General features: G+C 36.8%; 1 protein-coding gene across 1 annotated transcript in view; it reads left to right on the forward strand.

The window, feature by feature from the left end:
• Positions 1 to 13,680, forward strand: part of LOC110288317 (desmoglein-1-alpha) — a 31,785-nt gene that overhangs the window by 6,647 nt on the left and 11,458 nt on the right. Inside the window, exons 2-8 of the mRNA XM_085833723.1 lie at positions 2,406 to 2,441; positions 3,316 to 3,447; positions 4,593 to 4,748; positions 6,341 to 6,485; positions 8,933 to 9,099; positions 11,262 to 11,396; positions 11,687 to 11,872. Coding sequence (XP_085689849.1) covers positions 2,406 to 2,441; positions 3,316 to 3,447; positions 4,593 to 4,748; positions 6,341 to 6,485; positions 8,933 to 9,099; positions 11,262 to 11,396; positions 11,687 to 11,872 — 957 coding nt within the window. The remainder of the gene's footprint in view (positions 1 to 2,405; positions 2,442 to 3,315; positions 3,448 to 4,592; positions 4,749 to 6,340; positions 6,486 to 8,932; positions 9,100 to 11,261; positions 11,397 to 11,686; positions 11,873 to 13,680) is intronic.

The following is a 13,680-nucleotide window of genomic DNA, read 5'->3' on the forward strand; positions in this document are numbered from 1 at the left end:
AATACTTCAGTATCCTTGTAGCAAGCACACAAGGAATGATCTTAGGACTGGAAAGACATTTGTGTGAGGTCTGACTACCCACATCTCAAATGAGATAAAGCTCTGAGAATAATGTAGAAATTAAACTGTGTTTTAGGCTATTTTTATATAGAATTCATATGTGTGTGTGTGAGAGAGTCTTGTGTGTGTGTGTGTGTGTATGCCTGTGTATGTAGCTTCTAGACTACCTAATGAACTTTTTGTGTCATTGTTTTGTCTGTTAAAACCCAATTCTTTTCGTATGAGCGTATTCTACATTCTGATAAAATGAGGAAGAAGAAGGAGAAGAAGAAGAAGAAGAAGAAGAAGAGGAAGAAGAAGAAGAAGAAGAAGAAGAAGAAGAAGAAGAAGAAGAAGAAGAAGAAGAAGAAGAGGAAGAAGAAGAAGAAGAAGCTCACACCATGTTTTAAAAAGCAGACTAGGCAGTTTTTTAATTACCTATCCAATTTTGAATCTCATACTGTGGTGAAACCTTGGTCTTCTGCCAAAATTGCCTCTCATGGGAAAGAAGATGACCTAGCTTCATAAAGCTAGGCAGAGTTCTTAGTCATCTGGCCACTTACCCAAATGTGCAGGAACAGGCACTTTGCTCTGGGAAGATAAGTGCAATAACAGATAACCAATGAATAAACAGGGCTGTAGCTATGAAGAAATGACTTCCAAACAGACAGATAAAGTAGCTCTGCAACCCCATCAAACCCAGAAGCACAAGCAAGAGTGTTCAAAATAACACAGGCAGCAAGAACTCACTGGAATAAATGAGTTCTACAGTTAAGCTCAACTCTATAAACAACAGTGCAGTTGTAGAACCTTACTAACAAGCCAAATGTCTTCCATTGTGACCTAGTATCACCACTGTAGCTGCTGTTCTATCTACATACACATTCCCACAGAGGCTGAAGAGACAGGCAGGTGGGAAGTAATAGCTCTGGTACTCATTCATGAGGAACTGAGATTGAATCCACAACATCCACATAAAAAGCTGAACATGGCCACAAGAGCAGCGATCCTACTGCCATGGAGACAGGGACAGGAGGATTGCTGGAGCAGATTGGCCACCATCCTAACTCCAGGTTCATTGTGAGACCCTGTCTTAAGGGAACACAGCTGAGAGTTTTACAGTTAAGACACTCATTGTCAATTTCTATTCTGTACACATATGCACAGGCATTCAGCTGAACACACATGTATTCATACATGAAACACACCCAGAGAGAGACAGAGGAGAGAGAGAGAGAGAGAGAGAGAGAGAGAGAGAGAGAGAGAGAGAGAGAGAGAGAGAGAGAACAAAAACCTCAATATGAGTAATATGAGAGTAAATAATTTTTAGTTCTCAAAGATATAAAATTAATTCTTGGTAATGTTATACTTAATAATTCATTTGAGAAAATAGGCTGTCTTATATGCGACTATAAAATAACACATATTTAGACTAAACTGTATGAGATTGTATTTTGCAATAAGTTGGGAGCCCAGTTTCTTTACCTGTATAAGGGAGATAATAGTATAAGGGTCATCTGTGTTTGTAATGACAATAAATGTACAGATTTCACTAGCCACATTGTCTTGTACTTAATTTTCATCCAGTTAATGTTAGGAGTAATAATTACAATGACTGACATAATATTATAGATAATAATTGTCTTAGTGCTACTCATGTAGAGCATAAATACATGTTTGGTTGTTTTACTTTTCCATTTTGACAATTTTTCAAAACATTTTCTTGGAAACTGAAATAGATATTTTCCTTAAGGATGAAACTAAAACCAGCTGTAAAAAGCTAATGACTACATTTCAAAATAATTAATATTCATATTTCTAATTGTACACAATAAATTTTGTGATCAGTGCTAAAGTCTGGTTATGAACATAAATTTCAGCATTTCCTCTCATGAAAAATTCAATTAGAAGTTGAACACCTCTTATTTGAAAATATGTTTGCAAAACCTAAGTGTGCAGTCTCACATTAACTGACCCTCAGTGCAATACAAAGTAATGAATGCAAAAAATGTTTAATTTTTAAATATACCTTTTACCATGTCATAAACAAATATACAGACACATTGCATTGACATGTGGATATCAGTGTTTTTTTTTTAAATAACTGCAATTTTTATATTAAAAACAACTTAATATATCCTGGTACTTCACTACAAGTTATATGCAACATTCAAATCTGGAAATTAACTTAAGCAGAACTCTGCTAAATAACACGTGTTTTAATGTAGAGAAAAATAGCTAAGCAATATTTATGCCATTAATTTACCCCACACCTGTATTGTTTGGTTATATTTTATTACATGTTTTTATTTATTGAGTAATATAGATTTTAAAACAAAGTTACCTATTGTGACTACTTTTTACAGGTGGTGCTTGAAGTTAACAGTGAATTTCAAATCCAGGTAAGATTTGAAACCTATTTTTTTCCAAACTGATTAACAAAAGCATGCTTGTAATCCCAGCACTCCCAAGGCTGAAGTGTGAGGATTATGGATAAGAGGACAGTCTAGTCTACATAAAGCAACCGTGTCTCAAATCACATAATAAACCAAAAAAAAAAAAAAGAAAAGAAAAAATGAGGAGAAAAAGGGGGAAGAGGGAGAGGGAGAGGGAGAGGGAGAGGGAGAGGGAGAGGGAGAGGGAGAGGGAGAGGGAGAGGGAGAGGGAGAGGGAGAGGGAGAGGGAGAGGGAGAGGGAGAGGGAGAGGGAGAGGGAGAGGGAGAGGGAGAGGGAGAGGGAGAGGGAGAGGGAGAGGGAGAGGGAGAGGGAGAGGGAGAGGGAGAGGGAGAGGGAGAGGGAGAGGGAGAGGGAGAGGGAGAGGGAGAGGGAGAGGGAGAGGGAGAGGGAGAGGGAGAGGGAGAGGGAGAGGGAGAGGGAGAGGGAGAGGGAGAGAGGGAGAGGGAGAGAGGGAGAGGGAGAGGGAGAGGGAGAGGGAGAGGGAGAGGGAGAGGGAGAGGGAGAGGGAGAGGGAGAAAAAGGGGGGAGAGGGAGAAAAAGGGGGGAGAGGGAGAAAAAGGGGGGAGAGGGAGAGGGAGAGAAACAAATCAAAGGAGAGTTGACTTGGCCATGAGAGCAGGTCCTCAAGAAAACCCCAATTCTTCTAAATACAAAATCACTGCAATGTGACAGTTGCAAATACTAAAATTATCAGAATTGCTAATTTTCCACTTAACCACCTATCTTCTCTTCCTGACATAATTGCTCCTCCTCCAAAATCTCCAGTGAAATGACAATAATAAGTAATAGTTAACAGACATAATATTTTACCTATTTAAGGTAAGGGATCATAATGCCAAAAATGGTACCATCAAGTGGCATTCCATCAGAAGGCAGAAACGAGAATGGATCAAGTTTGCTGCAGCCTGTCGTGAAGGTGAAGACAACTCAAAGAGAAACCCAATTGCCAAAGTAAGTGTGAACCCAGAGCATGAGTCTGAACGGCACAATGGAGAGAACACAGTTCTGGAAGAGTCCAGTTTTTCTGTGCTTTGAGAACACATAGTACTGAAAAGTTACAGCCTAAAGGCACCTCTTCATTCAAATTATAAAAACCAAAATTCCTAAAGGGATAAACTAAGAAAGTTGGGTGCTTGGATAGAGCTCTTCACGTTGATTCATCTCATAAGCAAAAGTAATGCACATGAACATTTGTTAGACGAGCCTCCAAAAAGGCCATGATTTACAGGATTCAACTTGCCCAAAGTATGTGCTCTTTTAGCTGCATAACCTACAAGAAATTGATTCCTATTTGCCCGTATTTATAAACATCCAGAGATTGCCTCATTTGTAAGCTCAACTTCCTCTCATTTTCCCTATCTTCATTTTTCATACACAAAAGCACAAACTCAGGACCCTACTCCCTACATTCACACAGATTCACACCCACAGACATATAGACACACACAGACGCAAAAACAAACATTTGTAGAGATACACTTGGCAACTTTCTTGTAAAATTTGCTTATATTCTTAAAGCATGTATTTTGAACAAAAAGACAGACTTTAACTCTTATTTAACCCTTTACTTGGTGAGTACTATCTTTCTCCTTCCCACTTTCTAAATTACAAGTTTCAAATAGCCTGTTTCTACAAAATCCATTTCAATATTTTCCTGAAACTATGTAATTTAAAGTTATTTTTAATTTAAAGACGAACATTATGTGATAACTGCATTGTGAAGGAATGTTTAAGAAGGATAGCTCTAGACAAAGAACTAGTATAGAGTCCAAAATTAATAGTAAAATAAAACTGTCAATGTTTAATGATTATGACATCTATGAACAATGTATATAAAGACTTCTTAGGGTGACATCTGTTTCATTATTATTTGGTAGACATAGAAATGGAATTATCTTTTTACTTTGCTATTTATCATTAAAAATTCAACACTGACCATGTATCTACTGTCCCAAATATGTTTCCCTGTTTTTAAAAACTCCTAGGTGATGTCATAGACAGCACATTCAACAGTTCTTGAGGAAGACAGTTGTCATCTGGCATGTAGAAGTTCACATAATGACTCTTGTAACATCTTCGCCTGTGTCTTTATACAGATTCATTCAGATTGTGCTGCAAACCAACCAGTGACATACCGCATCTCAGGAGTGGGAATTGACCAGCCACCTTATGGAATCTTCATTATTAATCAAAAAACTGGTGAAATCAATATAACATCCATTGTTGATCGTGAAGTCACCCCCTTTTTCATTGTAAGTGGACTTTGTGTCAATGCCTATATGCAGATAGATATTATTCTTGGAAAAATCATAGTCCATACCAGATTTGATTTCAAGAGTCTTAACATTGGCCTTCTGAGATCTTTCTTAATTCATTACCCCAATAGATGAGGAAATATTAGTAGAGAAATGTTTCACTTATGTGTCAACAAAAATCCTAGTTTATATCAGCTCCATAACAAATTCTAATATTTGTTTGGGAGGATAAATCTTTAGCTTTTACTTGATCTTCAAAAGAGAAAAATCAGTGGAAATTGATACTTCCTTTTTTCCATTAATTAACGTATTTACTTTGCATCAGAATCAGAGTTTTCCCTCAATGTCCCATCTTCCACTATGTTCCCCTACCTTTCTCCTTTTATGTCCACTGCCAAGGGATGAACCTGGAGCTCCTGCAGTCCAATTGTTCCACAAGAACATAATTCATTATATTCAGGCTCTTCTGGGATCTAAATGGACTTCAGAAACTCACTCATCCTTACCTGGCCTTGTCTCTCTCTGATATCCCTTCTAGAAACTGTCTCACAACTTCAGTAGCCTCTCTTCTAACATGCGACCTCAGCTCTCTTTAAGAAACTAACCCCAAACCAAGCCATCTATCCTGATAACTCCCATACATACACTGTCTTCTGGCTGAGAAACGTTCATTACTGGTCTAAAAGCAGGATCAACTTTCTGCTTTCCTAGAGCTATCCATGACATGTTGGCCACCCAGCTGTTACTTATCAATGGATGAGCCTTATTCTCTGACTTATCTATTTCATTTTGTTCTCCTTATCGATTGTCTGCCTCCATTTCCATTGATCACATGGTTGACCTTTTCCATTAAAGTATAAAATAAAATTAAAACAAACATTGCATTGATCTTGTAGTCTCTTCTATTAAAATCAAAGGTCCAAGGATGAAACTCAGGGATTAAGCATTTGTTGACTGTGTGAAAGGACATGCATTTTATTCCCAGCCCTGAAAAAGGATCATATTAAAAGCTACCTTCAGATATTCCTTACTTTTTGCTGCCTTCATTCACACTGCACATCTGTCTTCCTAGACTTACTTTAACTACTTAGGCTCCAAATCCAAATCTGTATTCTTGAATTCTTTCCTCTGCAGTGTCTTGCAACAAATTCACAAGTCAGCAAATTAGTCAAATTTGGAACAGAATTTGGTGTTGTTGAACAGACCTCTGTGAAATAATACACATTATGTGTCTTCACAATGGGAGCTGTAATGATAAAATAAATAGCCACATAGATACACCATCACTTAAGAATTCCACTTATTTTTTTCAAAGTGCTCCTCTGAGTCTCACTGACACTCTTTTCCTTGATTTCAATCATAGACTATGCAATATTCCTTTTATCTAGCATACCAACCTGCTTTGAAACTTACATTTTATGCTCTTGTTTACCTTTTCTTCTTGATAGTGTATGTTGCTTGTGTCAATAATTTAGTGGGAAATAATAAAACTATGTTTCCCCTTAAGCCTGAGGTACCAAGGGAAGGCCTCCATTCTATAAAAAGTTACAAACACATGCCTTGCCACAGATCTTTTCTTTCCTGTCTAGATCTACTGCCGAGCACTGAATGCACAAGGTCAAGACTTGGAGAATCCACTGGAGCTTAGAGTCAGAGTGATGGACATAAACGACAACCCTCCTGTGTTTTCAATGACTACATTTCTAGGACAAATAGAAGAAAATTCTAATGCAAGTGAGTCATGTGCACTATTCAAGAACCAATGAGTTGATGACTAAATTGCTATTGATATGCAACCGGGCTGAGCTGTGGTAAGGTAAACAGCAGCTGGGAGAAACTGTACAAAGCATCCAAAACCAACAACTCAGGGAAGAGTTGCAGTGTCATCCCAGTAGCACTTCCAAAGCAACAGTGGGATTGAGACTCATGCCTCGTGCCCTAGCTCCTTGTAGATAATTACACTACATCCCAACAGGATCTCCAAGTGCATACAGGCTCATAGATATGGGAATTTACTCCCTACCCGAATGTGTTTGAAAGGCAACCCCACTCATATATGTTATCAAAATTATTACTTTAAATTTATTTTTTATACAGACATATGAAATGTACCTCTTTATGGGAGTACATTATCCAATACAATACACAATAACCAAACAAGAATCAAGAGCATTCCCCTGTCATTAACCAGTAAGCCCTGAAGAATTCCATACTTTCCTTCTACATCATTTCAAAATATATCTCTATTCTGCTGTAGAAGAAATTAAAAGAGCTCATGCATAGTAACTTTGAGGCTACAAAAACCAAGCCAGACAAAGAAAATCAAATATCATCTGTTCTCACTCCTTTCCAAGGCAACACTTGCAGAGGGATGGGGTGAACAGTACGCAGTAGGAACTGGGGAGAAAATAAGTACTAGAAAGAGAACAAAGTTGACTATTTTAAGTCACTCAAAGATATCCAATCCCTATAATATGTTTTGATGCTTAGAGCTTTTCTTTTTTTTTTTAATTTGATATTTTCTTTATTTACATTTCACATGTTTTCCCCTTTCCAGGTCTCCCCTTCAGGAACCCCCCAATCTGATCCCTCTTCCCCCTGCCTCTAGGAGGGTGTTCCCCACACCCATCCACCCACTCTCATCTTCTCACCCTGGCATTGCCCTACAATGGGGCATTGAACCCACTCAGGCCCAAGGGCTTAGAGCTTTTCTTAACCACAAACGAATGCCAACAAATCTTTGCTTCCTCTTTTCATTCAAGCTATAATGAATATAGTCATTCCTCTTTATCTGCTTTGGTTCTAGGACCTCTGAAGATAAAGAGATCTATGAACTTCATATCTTTTTACAAATGATGTCTTGTTTGCATAAACTCACATACATCTCTTCACAGATTTTTAATTATTTCTAGATGGCAATAATGCCCAATACAATGAAAATGTCATATAAATATTTATTATCCCGTAGCTCCTGACATGAAAAAGTCTTTAAGTACTCAGTCAGATGTAATGTAAGTCCTTTGAATTTTCCCATCCATTATCGGCTGAATTGTGGGCATTAAACCTGCAGCCACAGAGAGGGAATTTAAATGGTTCTCATTGCTCAGGTTGCTGGTTTATACATCGTAAATGTGTTATAAATGTAAGTCCATATAGCTCACCATAAATACTGGAAGCATTTCTCTCAAATGTTTCTAACTGGTGACACTAAAATTATATTCCACTGTAGCATTTTTTTAAATGACTCTAATAATCTCAGAGTAGAGTTGCTGCCCTGTGGCTTTCCGTGCCTAAAAATTTAATTACCAAATATTCACTAGCCTAAGTGAGACAGTGCATACCATTGAATATTGTTTAAAAGATGTGAAGCTAAGAAGGAGAGGTGAAAGAAGAGAAGAGGGAAAGAAGATAATACAGGGTAAAGAAGCAAAAATAGAAGGGATGGGATGTCCTGTATGACTAGAAAATTATGTTGGAAACAATTTACAGAGTAGAACACCATTCCAGGTGATAAATTAAAGTCAACAGCTTTGCATGCCCATGAATGTCATTCATTAAATATACTAGATTATGAAAGAAGATAAGGACAAGACAGTGTGTGTGGTCAAACAAACATTGCCTACATTCTCTTAGTTAGACAGCACCTACTACAAGTGAATTCCAATCTAAATAACAATGATAGTTATTAAAAGCTCAAGATGAACAATAATATTTATGTAAAGTTCATTATTAAGTATAAACATCAGTAAACATTCTAATTTGATATTAAATTCTCATGTGAACTTTATAAATATGGTGTTATTCCCATTCTCATTTATAACCGTAGAAAGTAAGGACAAGATCTTATGGCTAAAAATAAGGTTGAATAGAACAGTTGAGAAAAACATTATTCATGTTTAAATGCTATTTAACTTAACCATAAGCATCTTGTTTAAAACAAGTTATGTTAGAAAAATAAATATTCAGAATAGCAGACTTCCTTTTACCATTCTGGAATGTCTAGGTGCCTCTTTAACTGTGGTCTTTTTATTAGGCCAATAGTAGAGAAAGGAGCTATTATATTGGTGTATTGGTGTTGTACAAAGAGAAGAAAGTTAAATGCACACTGTGTGGACACAGAGCGCATATAGGACTGCAATAATGTTCATTGTCCAATTCTGCCAACTGCCCTTGATTTCTAGACACACTGGTAATGAAACTCAATGCTACCGATGCTGATGAGCCAAATAACTTGAACTCAATGATAGCCTTCAAGATCATAAGACAGGAGCCTTCTGACTCACCAATGTTCATCATCAACAGGAAAACTGGAGAAATCAGAACAATGAATAACTTTCTAGACAGAGAGGTAATCCTTCATCTTCTCATGGATTTTTATTCAAAGGAACTGGCTCTAAAGTAATGGTACTTAAGAGAAAGGGAAACTAAAAGACTGTGTTCAAACACTGTATATGTAGTCCTTTGCATTCTTGTGAAAGTCAGAGGACAACTAAGAATTCAGAAAGTCAGAGGACAATTCTAAGAATTGTATGTCTCCTTGCATAAAGGGGGATATCTTTCAAGTTGTCAGGTTTATGGTAAGTGCATTTAACTGCTCAGTCATCTCACCTGCCCTATTTATACTAAAAAATTAATTTAAAACATTTTTACAAAAAATGTTTTGATCATATTCTTTCCCCTCTTCCAACTCCTCCCAGATCCTCATCTTCCTTCCACCCAACTTCATTCTCTCTCCTCCCCCCATTTTCACTCAAAAGAAGTCAAAGATCAAATTTTAATGAGATAAAAAATATTAAAATAAAATTCTCTTTCCCTCTCTCCCTCTCTCTTTCTCATACACACACACACATACACACACACACACACACACACACACACACACACACACAAATAGGAGTCTGGTTAGTGTAAGCACTCCTGGACTGTGACTGATATATGGCATCCCACTGTTTTCTTTTTTCCAGCAGGAATCACTTACAAATAGCTTCTCAACTGGGGGTGGGATTATGAATCCACTTCTCCACAGGGCTAGGATTTTGTCTCCTTTGAACCTATACAGGTCTGTGGATGATTTTAAGTTACTTAAAGTATTTTATTGACTTATTTGAAAAACACCTTTTGAAAAAACAAAGTATGCTTATCTAGCCTTTACCTTTTCTCTAAGAGTATTTTATATAATCCAACAAAAATATATTAACATCAAAATAACTTTAGCAGTAAAGTTCTCTTAGAAAGGGAGTTAGAAGTAAAGGCTTTTCAAAAATCACTGAGGATTCTGAGGACCATGAAGAGAAGTACAGAAGTTATATTTATAAATGGGAATTATTATGTTTATGCACAAGTCTAAGGATGCTTCCATAGCTTTTACCAACTTCTAAAAGTGGAGTCACCACCGAATAGAATCAAAGTAGAAACATCATCAGTGACTCCATCCCCGCTCTCCACCTTCCACTAGATAAAAGCTCAAGAAGCTGAACTCCAGAAACTAAAATAAACAAATTAAAAAATGGGTACAGAGCTAAACAAAGAATTCTCAACTGAGGAATAACGAAGGGCTGAGACGCACTTGAAAAAAATGTTCAACATCCTTAATCATCAGGGAAATGCAAATCAAAACAAACCTGAGATTGCACCTTGCAACAGTCAGAATGGCTAGGATCAAAAATTCAGGTGACAGCAGATGCTGGCGAGGATGTGGAGAAAAAGGAACACTCCTCCATTTCTGGTGGGACTGCAAGCTGGTACAACCACTCTGGAAATCAGCCTGGCGGTTCTTCAGAAAGCTGGACATAGTACTACCAGAGGATCCCGCAATACCTCTCCTGGGCATATATCCAGAATATATTCCAACTGGTAATAAGGACACATGCTCCACTATGTTCATAGCAGCCTTATTTATAATAGCCAGAAGCTAGAAAGAACCCAGATGTCCCTCAACAGAGGAATGGATACAGAAAATGTGGTACATTTACACAATGGAGTACTACTCAGCTATTAAAAACAATGAATTTATGAAATTCTTGGGCAAATGGATGGATCTGGGTGATATCATCCTGAGTGAGGTAACCCAATCACAAAAGCAGTCACTTGATATGCACTCACTGATGAGTGGATATTAGTCCACTAGACACCTCTGTATTGTCGTAAATACTCAGTGGCTTATGGCAAATACCATGTATTATAATGAACCATATCTGTCTCCTCTTAAATGTTTTGGCCTGTCTCACCCTTTATACCCTTCTCCTCTCTTTGGGCACACAATCAAAGAAAAAAGAAAAGAAGTCATTAACAAAACTCTTACATCTTTGAGAGCATGCTGGGTAAGCATCACTGGAAATGGACGACACAAATTCCATACTGAGTGATGTGAGATCTGTGGATTTTCACCTTCAGTTACCTTGTCTTCTATGGGGGGTTTATGTAGGCATTGAGCCAGTGTTTGAAAAGACGTCTGCATAAGACAATCTGACTGTGCCTAGTGTATGATTGCCTGTAATGTGTCTTTTTCAGCAATATAGCCAGTATACCCTTGTGGTGAGAGGCTCAGACCGGGACGGTGGAGCAGACGGCATGTCTGCAGAGAGCGAGTGCAGCATCACCATCCTGGATGTCAATGACAACATCCCATACTTGGAGCAGTCATCTGTAAGCAGTCCTTCTTAAGGATTAGATTTCATGACCCTGCATTCCTTACATACCAGTTCTTATAGGAACTCATTCAGTGTTCAGATGCACCTGCTGTATTTGCTATCTATAACACCAGAGTAGGCACACACTTTGTCTTCCATTGCTTTCACAGTGGGAAAAGCAGATTTGAACAAAGTATGCAATTGTAAGCGGGATGTTGTTTCTGAATAGTTAACTATGAACATGATACAGACAGCCTGGTACAGGATCTCTCATTTGCTTTGCTGATACTTTGCCTCTTATTCTAGTATGACATCGAAATTGAAGAAAACGCACTTCACTCCCAGCTAGTGCAGATCAGAGTCATTGATTTGGATGAAGAATTCTCAGACAACTGGAAGGCAATCATTTTCTTTATCTCTGGAAATGAGGGAAATTGGTTTGAAATAGAAATGAATGAAAGAACAAATGTAGGAACTCTGAAGGTTGTCAAGGTATGGTATAATTACCCTAAATCATTTGTATTGCTGGTCTTTTCTATTTCACAACATCAAGTTAAAATCATATTAGCATTTTATAAATGAGTTTATGAAATAACAAAATTTACTGTTCTTTAAAATTATAAAAAGTAAAAAGACTTTAATATGAATGCACACGTTTATATAATCTCAGGATAACAAGCATTCAAAATTTGAAACTCTTATTATCAATGCAATTCTTTCCAAACATCAGGTTTGGGGAAAGCATTTTTATATAAGAGGGTTTCAAACAAGAAAGTATGATTAACCTTTAAAGTCAACATTTTGTTTACATTTAAAGATTTGCTTCATCACTTTTAATTGCACGTGCACTTGAGTCTAGTACCCTCATATACCATAGGTATCAGATCCCCTCAAGCTGAATTTATGTGCAGTTGTGAGCTGCGCAGTGCTGTCCTGTGAACTGAACTCTCATCTTCTTCAAGAGGATTATGTGCTCTAAACCACTAAACCATCCTCCAACCTCAAAGTCAATAATTAAATAATATTTTTAAAACCAGATTTTTAATATGCCCATGCCAACATTGACATGCTAATATGATGCTTTAGAAATATTTATCATATAAATTGAACGTTGATTTTTTCCCTCCAGGATGATAAAATTAAATCATTGTAATTATGCCATTGTGCTTTTATGTGATTAAACTGTGACAATCATAGAATTATAGGACCTTCCTATTACCATTTCATTGTGGCTGCTGGCCAAGGCTCATTTTGGTTCTCCTTTGTATCAACCATTCACCACATGTACATTCAATAAGATGTCCTCTGCAATGTAAGGTGAAAATCTTACATTTCCACTCAGGACAAGGTGAGAGTGAGGTTTTCCACCTGCTTAAGTATTCAACAATTGTTGATGATTGTATGTGATGCATACAATATGAATAATTCAGGACGCAATTCAATCCTTCTTCATCTACCTCTTACTTTCATCCCTCCTGCAGGGCCCATCAATTCCCTGGGGACTCTGCCCCTTAGTATAGACCCAGGGTTCCCCTAGTTTTATCACTGTAGTCTCTTTAGACCTCTGCAGTCTGCCTCTCAGAATAATGATATAAAGCAGACTTCCAATAGAATCAGTCCCTTAAGCAAGTGTGGTCTTATGCCTCCCATATCTCTTAAAATTTATTCACTCTGTGTGTGTGTGTGTGTGTGTGTGTGTATGTATATATATGTATGCATATATATATATATATATGTGTGTGTGTACATATATATGTATATATACACATGTATATATACATATAACATATATATGTATATATACACATGTATATATACATATATATGTATACAAACTACATACAAACATATATGCTATAATTGGTGTTTAAAGTTTCAAATAAAATAATTCTATAATCCAAGAATTTTAGGTGACCAAGAGATCTCAGTGTATGAATATTTTATTTAAAATATTCATAAAAATTCAGAAAAGATATATCTGCTACATAGAGAACAGATCAGCTACCTGGAAAATTTTACGAATTGTGGATTTGTATATCAACTTCTATAAGAACAATTACTACTTGATTATAATGTGAAATAATTTTAGAACATATTGAAGGAAATAAAAATTATATATATATATGTAGGTATATACTGACATGTGTATATATATATATATATGCATGTATATATAAAATTGACACTCAAAATGTCACACTGAGGTGAATAATTTAGAATTCTTCAGGAATAAAACTAATTAAATCTTTAATGTATCTGATACATAGTTTGTTTTAAAAGAGCTACTGTGTCAGAAACAT

This window comes from Mus caroli, unplaced genomic scaffold, assembly GCF_978045245.1.
Source record: "Mus caroli unplaced genomic scaffold, Mus_caroli_1 scaffold_19, whole genome shotgun sequence".
Lineage (NCBI taxonomy): Eukaryota > Metazoa > Chordata > Mammalia > Rodentia > Muridae > Mus > Mus caroli.